The 17,339-nt window shown below is 43.7% G+C and overlaps 1 protein-coding gene across 1 annotated transcript in view; it reads right to left on the bottom strand.

Moving 5' to 3' along the window:
- GDAP1 (ganglioside induced differentiation associated protein 1) overlaps positions 1-17,339 on the bottom strand; it is a 100,704-nt gene that overhangs the window by 72,719 nt on the left and 10,646 nt on the right. Inside the window, exon 3 of the mRNA XM_086966995.1 lies at positions 11,888-12,061. Coding sequence (XP_086823121.1) covers positions 11,888-12,061 — 174 coding nt within the window. The remainder of the gene's footprint in view (positions 1-11,887; positions 12,062-17,339) is intronic.

Raw genomic sequence — 17,339 nt, 5'->3', positions numbered from 1 at the left:
CATACTGATAGACCATCATCAACATTTAGGGGTTGACAATGCCACAAAAAAGCCCCTATCAACATCCTTGTGGCTCCAATGTCTGATCTGGAGTGGAAGATAAGCCGGCTTCTGACAGCAAAGCCTGTGCTGCCTTCACCATTAGAGACCCTTGACTCAGCAGGCCACCTACCACAAGACAGTCAGGAGCAAACATCTATTACAACGCAAACATTACATCGTAGTGCCTTTACTACGCAGTCAGTACCACGACTGCGACGTTACCACGAGTTCCAATACAATGCAAGTCATTACAATGACTTGCTTTATGGAATACGGTGTTGGATTTTAGCCCAACACCTTCGCCACTGATACACTGACTGGAGTTGGAATAGTAATTTAAACTATTTCAAAGTCCAGCGTGTCCCTAAGGTAAGTCGTTGTAATGACTTGCGTTGTAATGGAACTCATGGTAATGACACAGTCGTGGTATTGACTATGTTATTAAGCCACGTGTTGTTTTTGCATGCGTGGTAACAGATGCTATTCCCGTCAGGTCTTGCGGCCGGTCATCCTATATACCCCTTGACGACAGTCATTGATTTTCCCTGCACACTTCCCCATGTGCAAGTCGAAAAGACATGCCTATCAACATGTGACAGGTAGCTTTCATTCTATGGGGGTGCTCTGAAAAGCAGAAGGATTAACTGTTTAAGCCCATGCCTCTCTCTAGGGCTTATTTATCATGCCCCAAACCACAGAGTCCTAATCACAAAGGTTCTCAATAAAGTTAACAATTGGGGAAAATATGCAATGCAAAGTAAGGGAGATTTCTTACATAGCTAATGACAACAAATAAATTAACAATAAGAATAATGCCACAAGTTGGATCCTGTACTTTTTCACAACGCGAGGGCCATTATAACATTGAGGAAGCACAACACATGCATCATAAAGGGGAAATACATTCCAAAATACAATAGGAAAATGCTAATTAAGCACTTAATTTCCAGCACAAATAATACCTAATAGCACTTGGAACTTGACGACCGTTCACAATCCAAGGGCACACATTGAAACATATCGGTATATGTCAAGCTAATACCCACCAAAACCAGCACCCCAACATAATCAACTTTATGTAAAAACTCTTAGAGTCGATATACATGGATGTCACCCAACACACATTGAAAATACTGGTCACGTATCTTTACCTTGCAAAACAAAAGCAAAACCTGCTAGGAGAGTTTCTGCAAATAACTTCCACAGAACTAGACCATAACTAATGCATTTGCATCAATGTGTTCCCTTTTGAAGGAAATAGCACAATAAATAACAATATTAGATAATGAATTTGATCTCTAAGGGTTATCCTGTGCCAGATTCATGGAAGGGAGCAGAGATGGTAACAGTGTACAAAAAGGGCGCAAGAGATGACCCCGCCAATTACAGACCGATCAGTCTGATTGACGTGATCCAGAAGGTGGTTGGCAGAGTCATCATTTCTAGGGTGGGTGTCTGGATGGAAGAGGAGCATGTTCTCTCCCACTTCCAAGCAGGTTTCCGCCAGAAGGTGGGCACGATGGACCAGGTCTTCCGTTTTTTTTCGATCTACTGGAAGGCCGTGACCATCAACAAGGGTAGCCTCTATCTGGCATTCATAGATCTTAAGACAGCGTTCAACCTGGTCCCTCGTGCAAGTCTGTGGGATATTTTGGGGAAGATGGGCATCCCAGGGTCACTTTTGGGTCTTATTGTGAAGCTACATCAGGGGTATTATGCGAGGATCAGATGGGGGACCCAGGGACAACTAACAGAAAGGGTGCCCATGAGGAGTGGAGTCCGCCAGGGATGTGTTATGGCACCGACCCTATTCTCCCTCTTTGTGAATGGAGTAGTGGATCACCTGAGAGAGGAAGCGGCAGATGCGCCATCCCTGGTGGGGGAAAACACCTACTCTACTCTTCGCGGATGAGACCATCTTGATCTCTAAAACACCTACAGGTCTTCAAAAATTCCTGGACCGCTTTAATATGTTTTGCACTGATAGAGGCCTCACCATCAACACCTCTAAAACTAAGCTTATGGCCATTTCACCTTCTAAGAGATTCAGGAATAATGTTGCGCTTAACGGTGTCCCTTTGGAGTTGGTCGATTCCTTTGACTATTTGGGTGTAAGGGTAAACAGCTGGATGAAATGGAAAGACCACTTGGCCAAAATGTTATTAAACCACAAAAGAGTCTCAGGGGTGGTTCTAAGGGAACAGCGGGAGTCGTCTAGCAAACCTGTGGCACCGACTCTTGCAATTTATGATGGTCAAGTATTGCCGGCAGCATTATATGGATCCGAGTTGTGGGGGTTTGAGAATATAACAGAGTTAGCCACGTCTGAAAATAAGTTTATGAGAGACCTGGTGGCCCTCCCGGTCTCCACCTCATTAATTCCACTACGGTTAGACCTAGGTAGGCGCCCCATAAAAGATATAGTGCGTCTGCGCCCACTTCTCTTTTGGATGCATCTGAGAAGGACCCAGGAGCTCCATGACTTTGCTGCAGTTCTAGATGAACTTATTCTCCTCAACACAGGCAACAAGATCAAGTGGTTGTGCAACCTGAGACAGCTGGTTGTGCAACTGGGCTTAAGTGAAGCATGGTTGAGTCAAACACCCCCTCCCAAGGCAGTGATCAAGAAGCTCTATTGGGACTGGGTACAGGAGAAGGTCATACGCAGAAGTGAAGGGGGCCCTCTCTCCCAGCGTTTCCTTGAGATCAAATGGACAAGAAAACTCGAACCCTTCCTTGACTATATAGAGAAACCACTGGACAGATCACTCTACCTAAAACTGAGGCTCGGGATCTTACCGGTGAATGACTTCTCTTCTGGGTGGAAAGGCTCAGGTGTCCTACCAAAAGCCTGTTCTGGTTGTGCAGCCCCCAACGAGTTTGTGGCTCACTTTTTCTTTGCTTGACCGGCATATAGGGTTGCCAGGAAGATATGGTTTAAACCACTATGCAAGGGGTTGGGCCTTAGATGTCACACAAAATGGCCCTATGGGTCCTCTGCACTGACACGTCCTCTATTGCCATGGTGTGTGGGGTAGCTAAATATTTGGGTAGTGCGTGGCAGACACGTACAAGGAGGTCCAAATCTCTGCCTATCGAACCTAAAGGCCGGTTGGCCCCAAGGCAGGAAGTGTCTTTTAATGATTCTCATGACAACGGTTTTTATTGTATATTTTAGTACTGTATAAATTGAGTAGCATGTGATGTTGTATGTTTACATAGGATTGGTGGGTCCTTGCATTTTTATCTTATTAATGTACTGTATAAACTGTACACTTATATCTTAGTAATTTTAAACAAAATTGAGTAGTATGGGATGCTGTATGTTTACATAGGATTGGTGGGCCCCTGCTCTTTTAATTTTTCTCTAATGTTCTGTATAAATTGTACACTTTTATGATGACATTTTTTATCGAATTAATTAAACTACAAAAAATAACACTGTGTCAAAGCTCACAAGATGAAACCTTTTCCAGCCCCATGCATGGAAAAAAACTGTACTTGAGAAAGAACTATCTGATTGATAGGAACAATGGAAGATAAAGGTGACCCCAGTTCCACCTGGAATATCCGACCTTGCAAAGCTTTACTGGCATCGTTGCACCCAGGCGAGTCTGTAAAGACTAAAATTAAAAATCATAATTTTTAACAGTTTATTCATAGCTTGAATCTGACTCAAGGGCATTAGAACAACAAATCTAGACTACGTTACATGTTTGTTTTCTTTTTTAGATGAAGGGATATTAAGCGATTGGCCAGATTCACAGGATGTTGAGCTAAGGTTGTGATTAGGACATGGTTCCTCATGTAGCAAGGCCGTCATCTCTATCCACAAGGCCACATCTCCTTTCATGGGAGAAATCTACTGGCTGATCTGAACTCGGCATTTACTCTGCAGTTGCCAGACAGACCGAGCACACTTCTGTCATGACCTGACGAAGGATGATCACAAAAGATTGTATAACACAGTTGCAAATATTTAGCCTAAAAGAAAGGTGCTTAGTTCTGCCTTGATCCGGAAGTCTGGTGCACATGCGATTTTGGAGAAGATTTGTATGTTCATCCCCCTGATATACCAAGCCTCAATTAATAGGTCTATGGTCTTGTCTCACCTAACTACAGAGCTGATGTAAGCTGAGGGTTCCCAAAGATCTTGATGAGAAAACTTTAGAAGCTACACGGTGTTTCGCATTGTGGATGTCCTTCACAAACCAAGTGTGGTCCATGCCGTTATCTGCACTGGTATAAAACTAGCCAGTTTGACACTCTGACCTCATTACCCCACATGTTCACACAAGACCAATAAAATCTTTCTTACTTAATTAAACTGTCCCATTTAAAGAAAAGAGCATTTTGGAGGCATGCATGGTTATCCCTCGATTGTGGAATGCCCTCCCAATCTAGCTGGGTCAGATTTCAGGTCCTTTCAATGATGAACACATCTTTCAGGTTAGTGGATCTCTCAGGGCTGGCCATTAGCATGTTCGAGGTGGGTTCACATATGGGGTACCAACATTCAGAAGGGCGCAGGCTGAGCTTTCAGCAGTCTCCATACAGCCTGGCTCTAAAGAAAAGTGTAGTAAAAACTGTTCTGAAATCTGTTCTTCTCCTTTCTCTTGTCCCCCCTCACCTTCCCCACCCCCTCCCATGTAGTGCAGGGGGCACCAGATTTTGTTTCACCCAAGGCGCAATCTGAGCAAGGCCTGCTCTGCGTCAACTCTTCTGTTTATGCCACTTGTGGTCCTGTCTTCTGTATGTCATGTCCGAGCACTATGTCACTGTTTTCAATATAAGTTCTGGCACCACTAATAAATAAGTAAGCAAACAAAATAAAAATACAAAAAATCGTTATTTTTCTTTTCAGAAATGGTCACACTACTCTTTGGACTGCTTGTCTTTCACCATCTTTGCTTTAAGTCTCCCTACTGGTCTGCATCTTTTGTCCTTTCCCCATCCCCTTCCTACTGGTCACAAAGTTGAGAGCCCCTGTCTCATGCATGGTCCTAATACACCACCCAACTATTCCAACTGCAGAAGCCATGAACTCATGCAGAGCACCTGCTCCAATGCCTATAAATGCTCACATAAATATGGCACTGTCGCCAACGATTCTGAATGCACCAATGCCATGTCATGTCATGCTCAGGAAACATACTGAGAAGCACTAATACTTCCAAGAGCTGCAGAGTTTCAACACCGACCGTGCCAATAGCCGCAGGCTGCCACAGACACCACACACACTGAAAGCTATAGCTGTAACATCAGTTCACCTAAATATAAGCATTATGTGGCTGCATCTACCAAGGCCACAAGGACCCGTCGTACTGTCCGTTGAGAAGACCACGTTAGGTATTACATGGATGCTGGTCAATGAAACTGTATCTCAGGCCCCTTCTACGGCATCACAGAATGAAAAGATGTCTTAATATTCAAGCGCAGATGGGAATAAATGATCAGGCCCGGGAAGGACAACAAGGTAGGCATAAGCATTGGTTGCCAAAAAAAACTGTTGCCATGTAAGGCAGGTGAAGGTGCAGAATCAAATACCAATGCTTTGGAGTGGTGGGATGTAATATATATATATTGGTGAAGAGGCACAAACAGGCGTGGCCATACTCAGCATCGAAGAAACGTAACTGTTAATGTAATGGCTTATACAGATTTACAACAACCACAACAGGGTGGTAAACGAAGTGCTGAAACTTTTGAACCACTCACTTCCAGTCAAGAGGTCTGGGTTTCATCCGTTGTTCTATTGTTCACTTCGCCATCCCAGTTTGGACCCAGCCGTATGCAAATCAGTCTTGACCCTGTTCCTCATGGGACCAGTCCAGCCCGAACTGCCAAATGCCCAAGAATCATAATGATAAACATAGTTACTTATTAATTTGGAACTCAGAAATGGTGGCATCTGCTAGTAGATTTTCCTGCAGGATGTTTATAGAATTTGCAGAGTGCACAGCTAGGTCAATTTGACAGCTGGCTGATCAGAGATGGTAAATTATGTTTTATGGAAACTTGCTAAGTGTGGTGGCTGGGGCATTATGGAAAATTGCAAAGTTTGCTAAGACTCCAGTGTAAATTGGTCTTGTATCCTACTAATATTTCACAGTTACTGAACTACAGTGCTATAAAATGCACTTTATTCCATGGTACCAACTAAACATCCTTGGGTAGAACACACCCACCCCCATAAAGTGGTCTTTATATCGTACCATATTTTGACCAATACACTACTTTCATCTAGATTTACTAGATTGCCCACAGAGGAGGACTTTCATCCCTTCCAAGTAAAGTGATTTTCAACCCTACAAAATTTTGACCAATGATGCTGGCATAACAAGCTTCAAAAGTATTATTTACCGCCGAAAATCTCATTAAGAGTGGCCTGCAGCCTCGGGCAGGACTACGGGCGCCAACATCCACAGTGGCAGAGAGCCTCTACTCCCACACTTCAGATTGCTAAATTGGCACTAAAAGTATCACCTATGTCCCACAGCATGGGGAAAGCAAGCAACTCAGAGCAAGTCTATGGGCGCCATCATCCACAGTGGCAGGAAGCATCCACATCTGCACTTCCGCATGCTAAGTCTGCGCTGATAGCGGCACCTGGGTCCAGCAGCACAGGAAAAGCCAGCAATCTTAGCTTATTAGCTTCGATTAAGAAATACACTAAGACCAACTCCGGGTCCCTCTACTAATGTATTGCAAACCTTAGCAACGCTTTTGATTTGGTTGATCACTCAATTCTCTGGCTTACTTTGCTCTCATTTGGAGCCCCTGAGAATATAGTCTTCTTTTTGTCCCAGCTATGAGAATCTATCTGCTAAGGTCTGTAATACAAATATGGGAAATGTTTCCCTTAATTTAAAATCAAGAGGGGAAATAGAAAAAGGGTTGCATTTTAGCACCTTTTTTGTTTTCTCTTTTTTTAATGGGGTTGATGATGTCCTTCTGGGTCTGCAGCCGATGCGCCCATCGCCTCTAGACACTCGGTTCCAATGCTGTTGTTTGCCGGTGATGCTGTGCTAATGTCAAGGACTCCTGTCAGCCTACAAGGACTGATTGACACATTTTCAGATTTTATGGAGGATAGGAAAACATAAAAACGATGGCATATGGGGAAAAATACAAAAGTGTAGAACCATCCATATTAGGGGCTCCCCAATTGAGAGGGTGAATTCATTTTGTTATTTGGGAATCCAATTCTTTAATAATTGCTCACAGACCCAACATATACAAAATGCTTAGTTAGAAAACAAGTTGAGTTTTTAAGGCGTTTTTAGGTTCTCCCACAAACATGGCAGTCGCCCAGTTAAAGAAATGATCACCATATACAAGGCGAGAGCATTGTTATCTGTCATGTATGGTGGAGGCATTTGTGGCTACACACCATGCTTCCCCCTTCTGGTGGAGGAGACAATTTTTCTTAGTCCTTTGCTGAGCACTCCAGCCTCCTGACCATCTTTAATTGTTGGGAGGACTCACTTTTGCTGAATCATATTCTACTTTGGTATTCCATCTGGCAAAAGTTAAATAACATTTTACCATATCAATTATTTTAGATTATTTAGCATTAATCCATGCTTTTAAAATCCCCTGGCTCTCTTACATCAATGAAACGTTTTAATCACTATTTGGTTTGCCCGTACAACATGTTCCACACATTATGCTAGGTATTGATACGACTGAATTTAAGGCTTCCTATCCAAGTATTAAATATGAAAATAGAGACTTTGTTGAGTCAAAGAAACTTACAGTCATTTCTTACATGCCAAATATTTCTCAGGAGGGTTGCCAACAATACCTGTATCTGGTGACTAATACCCAGCACCGCTCTGTTCTAAGTAGGCTGCGGTTGGGCTTAGCACATGGTTTGTTGCCTTCCCCACCATGAAGCAACGGCCCTTGGAAATGACCCCATGCCAATGCGATGGCATCTTGAAGCCAAACACTCAGCACTTTATTTTATTCTGTAGATTTTATGATGGTCTAAGGAGATATTACCAGAGACCGATTTCCGTGCACAGAATATTAGGGAGTATAACGCTGCCTCACGATAGTTGTGTGCACTGGAGGCTCCCTCTATATGTCTTATGATTGTTCTTTATATATGGGGCGCAATTTGAATTAGTAAAAATATGTCATTTTAATTTATAGTATGAGGTTGGAGCTGGGACTTCTTAACTGCACTGTTTTAATTCTGTATACTGTACATCTATTTGCAATATTTATTTTATATTGTGTTTTGCACTTAGTGGTCAATCACAATTGTGCTAATAAACATTTTGAACTGTATTGAGTGGTCTGGAGAAAGTTGCAATATTCATGGCAAACTTTTAAATCTACAACCAAAGGGCTTGGATTTCATTCGGAACAAATATAAAACAGAAATCCAATATAGATATTGTTCCTCATCACACTAAAATGTGAACGTTTATGTTCTGAAAATTAGCAAGCATGTTTAAGTTAGATGTCAGCAGTTTTGACCTGCTGAAACTTAGGGCCCCATTAGGATGGCGGGCGGATTGCCCCCACCAGGCTGGCGGTAGCCACCGCCGGCCTTGCGGGGGCAATCCACTCGCCATCCTTGTTGCATAGACCCCCCGCCATATTGACATGGCAGGGGGGTCCGCGGAAAAGGGTTTATATGGTGGCGGTGTCTATCAGACAGCGCCAGCCATATAGAATGGGCTTCTTCAGATGCCTTTCCGTGGAGGCAATGCTGCCACAGAAAGGCATGTGGAGTCTGCTTTGGGGGCCCAATGCAGGCCCCCATGGACTTCGGGTTGAGTGGGGGTGCACATGGGGGAACCTATGGTACCCCCCAGCAGTTCCATGCACAGCATGGCAGGCACCGCGAGGTGCCTGCCATGCTGTGTAATGAAGTGCACAGCATGCCTTCCTGCCATTGTGACGGGTGGTTCTGAGTGCATCGCTAGTCACAATGGTAGGAATGCTGGATGCTCCCACCACTGTGGCGGGCGCATCCTAATGCTGGCCACGGGACCCCCGCCTTTATGGCAGGCGGTCCCTTTCACCGCTAGGATGACCGTCATCCTAATGACCCCTTAATATGCGACACAAACTATATCGCCATCCATTAATTACATAGTTTGTAATTCTGATTCTTACACAAAGAAGGGTTTGCAAAGTGATCTGAAACATCTGGGCCACTTGCAATGAAGACCTCCATGTCTAAATATTTTGTAGTGGTAAAGTGTCCAGGCCTCCTTTCCAAGTTGTTTAACCCCCAAAATGTATGTGCCAATATTAATGGTCTGATGTACTGCAAAATGTGCCATTAATTACAAATGTCCCAAACGGCTCTAGGCAAGCAGCTAGCTTCCTTGCAGAGTAGATGTTAAATCACTCAATTATTGAGCTGCGTTCCTGGCACAGTGTTCTTTAAAAATCAGAACTACCTATTATTTTTTAAATTTTTCTTGAAAAGAAGAACTCTCATCTTTGGTAAACTGGTCTTTATGTCCGATCTAAGTCTGGCCCCTATCACTGGATAGAATTATCCTTCACACTGTGGTTCAGATGTTGCTCACCATTTGGACTGCCACAAATGTTTATGAAAGGTTGGGCCCCTGATCTATGGGCGGCACTCTGCATTAGAGGGAAGGAGGATGGGAAGGTTTATTTGAAGACTTCCTCTGATCATAAGTAAGGTTTAGTATCATATACCAATCAGCACTCAGAGCTGGTGACATCATGACTCCCTGTAACATAACGAGTAGGGGCCATATTTATCACTGGTTGTGTCACTTTTGCACCATTCAATGGAGTGCAAAAGCAACGCAACCCTTAAAATTTGATTTATCAAGCCACACAAGGCCACCTTGCATGGCACTGAGGCCAGAGTAATGCAATGCAGCGCAAATCGCTGCATGGCATAACTCTGCCCCAGGGAGATGCTCCATGGGTGTCCCAACTGTACCTTAAGTGGTGGTTCTGTGAATGCGCCAAACCTGCTATGTCTCCCCAGGTGAGGTGTAACAAGGAGAAATATGTTGATTTCGCATGGTGTTTTCCTCTTTCTATGTGTGCTGTATTCTGAAGCACACATAGAAAAAGCAAAATGCCACAGAGATTTTTTTTGTGTAGAAAGGGGCTCCTTCCTGTACAAAAACAACCCTGCTAACAACGAAAACACGAAAGTACCACATTATGTTAAATACAGCACATTCTTGCTCTTTCCGTGTCATGGAGGTCAGCAAGATGACTTACTGCGCTGAGTGACATATTGGGAAATATGCCCCCAAGTGTGCTCTCATATAGTACAGGGCACATAAACATCAAGCCCTAAGAAAGTTAAAATGACTTCCTTTAATCATGGTTAACAGGAGTGGGGTTTCTGTAGGCATGGCCCTGAAATATTCTGTTTCTATTGAAAGAATTACCCTTATTCCAGTACTTTCAGCAGAAAGACTTGTCTCTGGAGGACAGGGTATTGACCTTCATATAACAGTGCATAATCTTATATTCTTTGGTGGCTTTGGTCATGGGAAGGCAGGATCATGTATTGTAGCTAATTAACCATTCTTAGTAGTTTCCCAGATGACTGCAGTCTGAACAAAACCACTTTTAAAGGATTTGTCTCAGGACAGGCAGCGTTGAAAGGGGTCGAAGCAGACAACTGTGCCACCCCCACGTTGTGCGGATCTTCTGAAGCAAACACCACTGCATTAAAACGGCAGCAGCTCCCTTGGACTTCTGGGGTGGAGCAGATACGTTTGTTGATGATGTCATTATGTTACGGCTCCAGAGGGGTAATGATGAGTTTACGTACACAGAGAGAAATAACACTGCCCCATTTAAGTGTTTGTGGGCTCATACTAAAATGCTTGACACCCACCGAGAAAGTCTCATTGCCTTGTTGTAAGTACGCACCTATTAGTCAAAATAAAGTGTTTAAATTTAACATGTATAATTGTCTGAGACCAATATTACTTCACATAAACAATAGTGTGACTATTTGCCCTTCTGAACATTTAGCCTTTTTAAGGAAATACATTCATATCCTTTGGCGTGGCAGAGAGGCAGAGAAAAAGAAACACAAATAAGAAAATGGTGTTTACTGACCCCAACACATTGATCTCTGTTTCCAGACATATTCACCCAATATCATGTTTTTGGTGGAGTGGAGTCAGGCGGTATCTACTATAAGGTTGTGGGCACCAGTTTATATTGTATCTGACATTTATCGACAGCATGGAAGTTGGATATATGAAGCGGATGCTCCTACGTTGCGCTTTCGTATGATGGAAAGCATGATCAGCAGCATGACTCTTCCCTTCTGATGGAATACTGAATCATGGAAGGTTTAGGTCAACGCAAAGACAGATGCATGTTACAATATTTCAGAAGGTCACAAAACCCCACACTGGCATGGCCCCCATTTAAGTATCTAGTAAGTTTGCCGGAGAGGAATGGGAAGAAACTCCCGTAACAAAATTACCGCTGGTTAAATCAGCATGTTTGTTATGTGCCTTTACACCAGACAACTAGCTAGAAATAAATATTAGCATTAATTACTTATAGTAAGATTATAAAAAATCCTAAATATATTTATGTAAGCAGTGCATTATCAACAAATAATAAATAGGAGAGGACCACTTGATGTATGAACTATCTGGAAGTGATGGGCCGCATTTCTCTTTTGAAAAATCCACTTTGAGGGTTATCCTGACACTCATTTGAAGGACTACAAAGTATTGCACTGATGCAATACAGGTGTAATTGTATTCTCTTTCACAAGTCATCACATAGTACACAACTCTATCATACAATCGCGTGTGCTTGTGCTCTCTGAGGGTTACAGTCTGTAAATACATACTGCGGATTCTAGTGGTTGCATAGGCCGGTATCATCGAGTCCACTGTGAGTTCCGGGTGTAGAATGCAGCCGTGAGTATAGGCGTCCATGGGCAGGGAGTCCAGCAGCTCTCTGTAGTGCTGCACTCTGGGATAGTACATGCTCCCTTCTTCAGGCATTAATCGCGGGGTATTGTCTGAAAATGTATCAGAATGAAAGTATGTAAAACAGAGTTACCTTGTCAAAAACAGTGATATTTGACAGTTACTAATGGCAAATAAAAATCAGACTCTTAGTATAGATTAGGATTGGAATTGTGTACATTGGTATTTTGAAACTCTTTATGTTCCTACAACTTGACCTTTTTGTGGCGTTCAGAACAATATAATAGATATAGCACCCAATCGTATATCATTATAATGAAATAAAGATGGAGTACACTGACAGTAGATAAAAACACATACACATAAGTCTCATCAGAAATTAATTAAAGAAATACACGAAAATAATGTGCTAGTTAAAGTAGAGTAAGGAGAGGGGTCACTATTGAACGAGCGGTGTAACTACATCTTATGAGTGGACATGCCCCATCACTAGAAATAGAAGTGATTAGTCATGCAAGAATTGGAGGGGAAGTTTAGCACCTGTTTAAACATAAGAATATGAATGCAGCACCCTGAACACCCTGCACCTTTTGCAGCCTCATTACTATTCATGTCATCGATTGCAGGCACTATTGTATCTACAAACCTCTCTGTGCCAGGCTACGTGGGGAGGGGAGGCCCCATTATGCCCATATTTTACTCTCCATGCCAGGTGAGGCCAGGAGCAGTCATGGTGCAGAGGAAACAAAGACAAGCACCTGATCATAAGAGATCTGGAGAAGCACGCCTTGTTTTTGATGACACAAAGAGAGGTGATATGAAGAAAGCATACCCTGTGTGCCTACTCTGCACAGCCGATGATGACCAAGAACATCACACAGAAAACTTGGAAAATGCTTAGAGCTGCACCAACAAACAGATGTTTTTATTCAATAGCCATGCATTTCTGACTGGATGACTGCAGTGTATTTTCAAAAACAGGAAAAAATAATTATAGTTTGAGCAGAAATGCCGATTAGAACAAATAATCATGCCTCATCTTGTTGCAGGGATTCTGCTCCTACACAGAACTGTGCACAGAGACCCAGGACCTCAGTGAATTGTGGTAGACCAAAAAACTCACCTCAGTAGCTAGAAACCCTAACCAGCTAGCATCAGTGTCACATTAGCTCTTCGTCCTATAGCAAAAGAACCAATGATTAGACAACCCAGAACATGCAACTTAGGTTATACTCAGGAATGGAGGGAAACAAGAACATTCTTTAGTTATACTCTCATACCAGTCCACAACAGGAGTAAATAGAGACACGGGAAAGGTTAAAATATTTATTTTAACGACGTGCCCTAAGATGCAGTATCTTTGCTAACATAAGCAGACATACGACTAGAAATAATATGATCAGCATTGTTACAATTCCATAAAACACAAAAGGAGAAATCATATTACAATGATGGTGAAAAAAGGTCTTATAGCGCCTAGTATATCACCCTCCCTAGCTAGTAACTATGTTTTATAAAATAAAGAAGGTCTCTTAGGCTTCTGTGAGGGACCCCATACCTCCAAGATCAGCAGGAGTGTATCACATCAGGATCTGCAAAAGCTCTCTGTCTCTCTGGAAAACGGGAATCTTCCAAGTGTCTGAAATCATGCCTACAGTGCAATAATAAAGGTACCAGAATCTCCGTTGGACTGCAGCTGCATGTATGTTATGTTTAAAACGTGAACTGATCAGCCTGAACAACAGCTACTTTGACGGGACGCCCCTTGGCTGGGCCAGCCGTGTGCTGTACAAGCTCATATAACATTTACATTAACATTAACATTAACATATAAACACCTTGGAGACTTTAGCACTCACTGTGCAGACTAGGGTCGCGATGTAAGTCTAGGGATTCTGAAAACAAGCCTTTCTCATGTAAAATAATTCACGCAGCCTAACTTACAACAACAGCTATATGCAATGTCATGTGCAAAAGCAGTTAAAGGTATTATACTTTTAATAAGCCTATGCTAACATAGCAATGTGCGCAAACGAGTCTCAGCCCTCACTACAATCTATAACAAGATACTACTACAAACACAGGTTCATTTTGAAAAATGGTTGATGTGATTAAATCCCCCTAATGGTGCTTGCATTTTTATTGAAATTACTGCAATGTGAAGAACAGACCATCAATTTATTTTCCAAAGACTCCAAACTGTATTAATGCTTTTCAAGATATCGATTACCGTATCTGAATCACATTTCATGATTTTTTTTATATCATTCAATAATTTATTTATTTCACCGCTGACTTAGCGGTGTTTTGGAGTTAGGGTTGCCAGAGGTTCGGATCAAACCTAGGTGGACATTGAATAGAACACTACTTTTAGATAAAAAGGTACTCCAGCTGTTAAAGGAGAGAAGTTGGCAGTATTTTGGAAGTAACCTGGTAACGTCTTCCCTGTGAATGGTATGGGATGTGTATAAAGCAGTTGGCCAGGGCATCTTGTGCAAGTAGGGGGCACGGAAAGTGAGAAAATTGTGGGAGCGGGAGAAAAGAGCTTGACAGCTAAAGATTAAAAAAACAAGGGCCATAAGTACGACGAAGTGGCAGAGCGTGTCGTTAGCCTCCTTGGCTTAACGACACCCTCCACCACTTCGGAAATGCAAGGATGCACCATATTTACAAGAATGTGGTGCAGCCTTGCGTTTCCCACCTGCGATGGCGCTAGGTTTCACAACTTAGCGCCAACTAAGGCATCCTTGCACCAGAGTGCAAGGGTGTCTGTGTGCAGGGGATGATTAGTTATGTTCAAGTTCAAGTTCGGGAATTTGTATAGCGCACTGCTCACCCAGAGGGTCTCAAGGCGCTGGGGGAAGGGGTCCATTATTTGTCGAACAGCCAGGTTTTAAGTTATTTTCTGGAGGAGATGTGGTTCTGAGTGAGGCGCAGGTGGGTGGGGAGTGAGTTCCAGGTCTTGGCAGCCAGGAAGGAGAAGGATCTGCCACTCATGGTGGATTTTCGGATGCGCGGGACTGTGGCGAGGGCTTGGTTGGAGGATCTCAGTTGGCGGGTGGGTTTGTAGAAGGACAGTCGAGTGTTGAGGCATTCGGGTCCTAGGTTGTAGAGGGTTTTGTGTGAGTGGGTGAGAAGGCGGAAAGTGATTCTTTTGTTGACGGGGAGCCAGTGGAGGTCTTTTAGATGTCTGGTGATGTGATCTTGGCGAGGGATGTCTAATATGAGTCTTGTTGATGCGTTTTGGATGTGCTGGAGTTTTTTCTGTGATTTTGCTGCGATTCCGGCATATAGAGTGTTACCATAATCCAGTCGACTCGTGACTAGTGCGTGGGTGACAGTCTTTCTTGTTTCGAGGGGGATCAATCGGAAGATCTTATTTAGAATGCGGAGTATATTGAAGCAGGAGGACGAGACTGCGTTGACTTGCTTGGACATTCGAGAGAGAGGAGTCTAGGATGAAGCCAAGGTTGCGTGCGTGGTCAGTGGGTGTGGGTGCTGAGCCCAGAGCAGAGGGCCACCAGGAGTCGTCCCAAGCTGAGGGGGAAGATCCTAGGATGAGCACCTCCGTTTTGTCTGAGTTGAGTTTTAGGCGGCTGTGTTTCATCCATTCAGCTACTTCTTTCATGCCTTCGTGAAGATTGGTTTTGGCGGTGTTGGGGTCTTTGGTGAGGGAAAGGATTAACTGGGTATCGTCGGCGTAAGAGATGATGTTGAGGTTGTGTTGGTGCGTGATGGATGCGAGTGGGCTCATGTAAACGTTGAAAAGGGTGGGACTGAGTGAAGATCCTTGTGGTACGCCGCAGATGACTTCAGTGGTAAGCATGGGCGAATTTTGCGAATCTCGCGTTCGCGAATTTTGCGGATTTGCGAACTCGCAATCCGCAAAATCCGCGAATTCTCGCGAATTTGCGGATTTTTTTTTTGTGTGTTCGCGCGGGTTTCTGCCAGTTCGCGAGGGTTTTTGTACAATTTCGCAAACGCGAACTTACCTGTCGGGTCGCAAGTTTTGCGAACTTGTTGTTTCTACGTGTCCAGCCTGTTTGGGACACTCTTCTTCATCACTGCCACCCTCTGTCACCACTGCCACTCTCTGGTTCACCCATGCCACCCTCTGGCTCACCCATGCCACCCTCTGTTTCATCACAGCACCCTCTGGTTGTCCAGTGTACATTATTGTGGCAAAGCAAAGCACACCTTCCCTGCCTCAAGTGACCTGAATTAATTTGGGGCTGATTAATGTGTCACAGAATATTTTTTTAGCTGGCACCTGCTTCCTTAGTGCTTCCTGATTAGTGATCTTTTGCACTTGCTAAGTGCTTTCATTGTTGCAAAATTAGTTACAACACCTGCCCTGCCCCAACTGACAATAATGAATTAGGGGCTGAGTAATGTGTCACTGGATTTGAACTTCCAGCCTGGCTCCTGCTTGTCTCCCTTAGCTGTAATTCAGGACCTTTGTGGCATATGTGTAACTATTCTGAGGGTCAGAGCAGGGTCACATAATAGTTGCAAGTAGGCAACTGAACTCTGGAGGGGCCCCTCTGGAAGCACTACAGGAAATGGCTACTAATGATGAGCTTGAACTTTTGAACCTGGTAAGTAGTTTCAGTTTTGCTAAGATCGTATTTCTGCAATTTAGCGCTTATTCGCGGGGCGGGAAGTTGAACTGGGAAGCCGCAAACTCACCCGAACAGTGCGAGCAAGCCATAAAATCCGCTGCTCGCTGATTTGCGGATTTTGCGGGAAATTCGCAAATCTCGCGGATTGCGAATTTACCGAAAATCCGCAAAATCCGCGAGCGGAACGGATTTTCCGCCCATACTTATTCAGTGGCCTCAGAGGTGAATGGGGGAAGTCGGACTCTTTGAGTTCTCCCAGCGAGGAATGAGATGATCCAGTTCAAGGCTTTTCCTTGTATACCGATGTTTCTGAGGCGATGTATAAGGGTGCTGTGGCAGACTGTGTCGAAAGCGGCGGATAGGTCGAGTAGGATGAGGGCCACTATTTCTCCATTGTCCAGGAGTGTTCGGATGTCGTCGGTCGCTGCAATGAGGGCGGTTTCGGTGCTGTGTTTGGCTTGAAACCCGGATTGAGATGGATCAAGGGAGTTGTTGGATTCAAGGAAGGCGGCGAGCTGGCTGTTGACGGCTTTCTCGATAACTTTGGCCGGGAATGGGAGGAGAGATATGGGACGGTAGTTTTTAAGTTCAGAGGGATCTGCTGTGAGTTTCTTCAGAAGGGCGCTGAGTTAACAAACCATGACATTTTGCATTTTCCATGTGTGCTAGGCAGCACACTTGAAAAAAGCAAAAACGAGGAAAAATAATAAATTTCTCCTTGTTTCCCAACTTTACTACCAGGGTTTTC

This window comes from Lissotriton vulgaris, chromosome 4_1 (assembly GCF_964263255.1).
Source record: "Lissotriton vulgaris chromosome 4_1, aLisVul1.2, whole genome shotgun sequence".
NCBI lineage: Eukaryota > Metazoa > Chordata > Amphibia > Caudata > Salamandridae > Lissotriton > Lissotriton vulgaris.
This window is presented reverse-complemented; position numbering and strand designations above follow the sequence as displayed.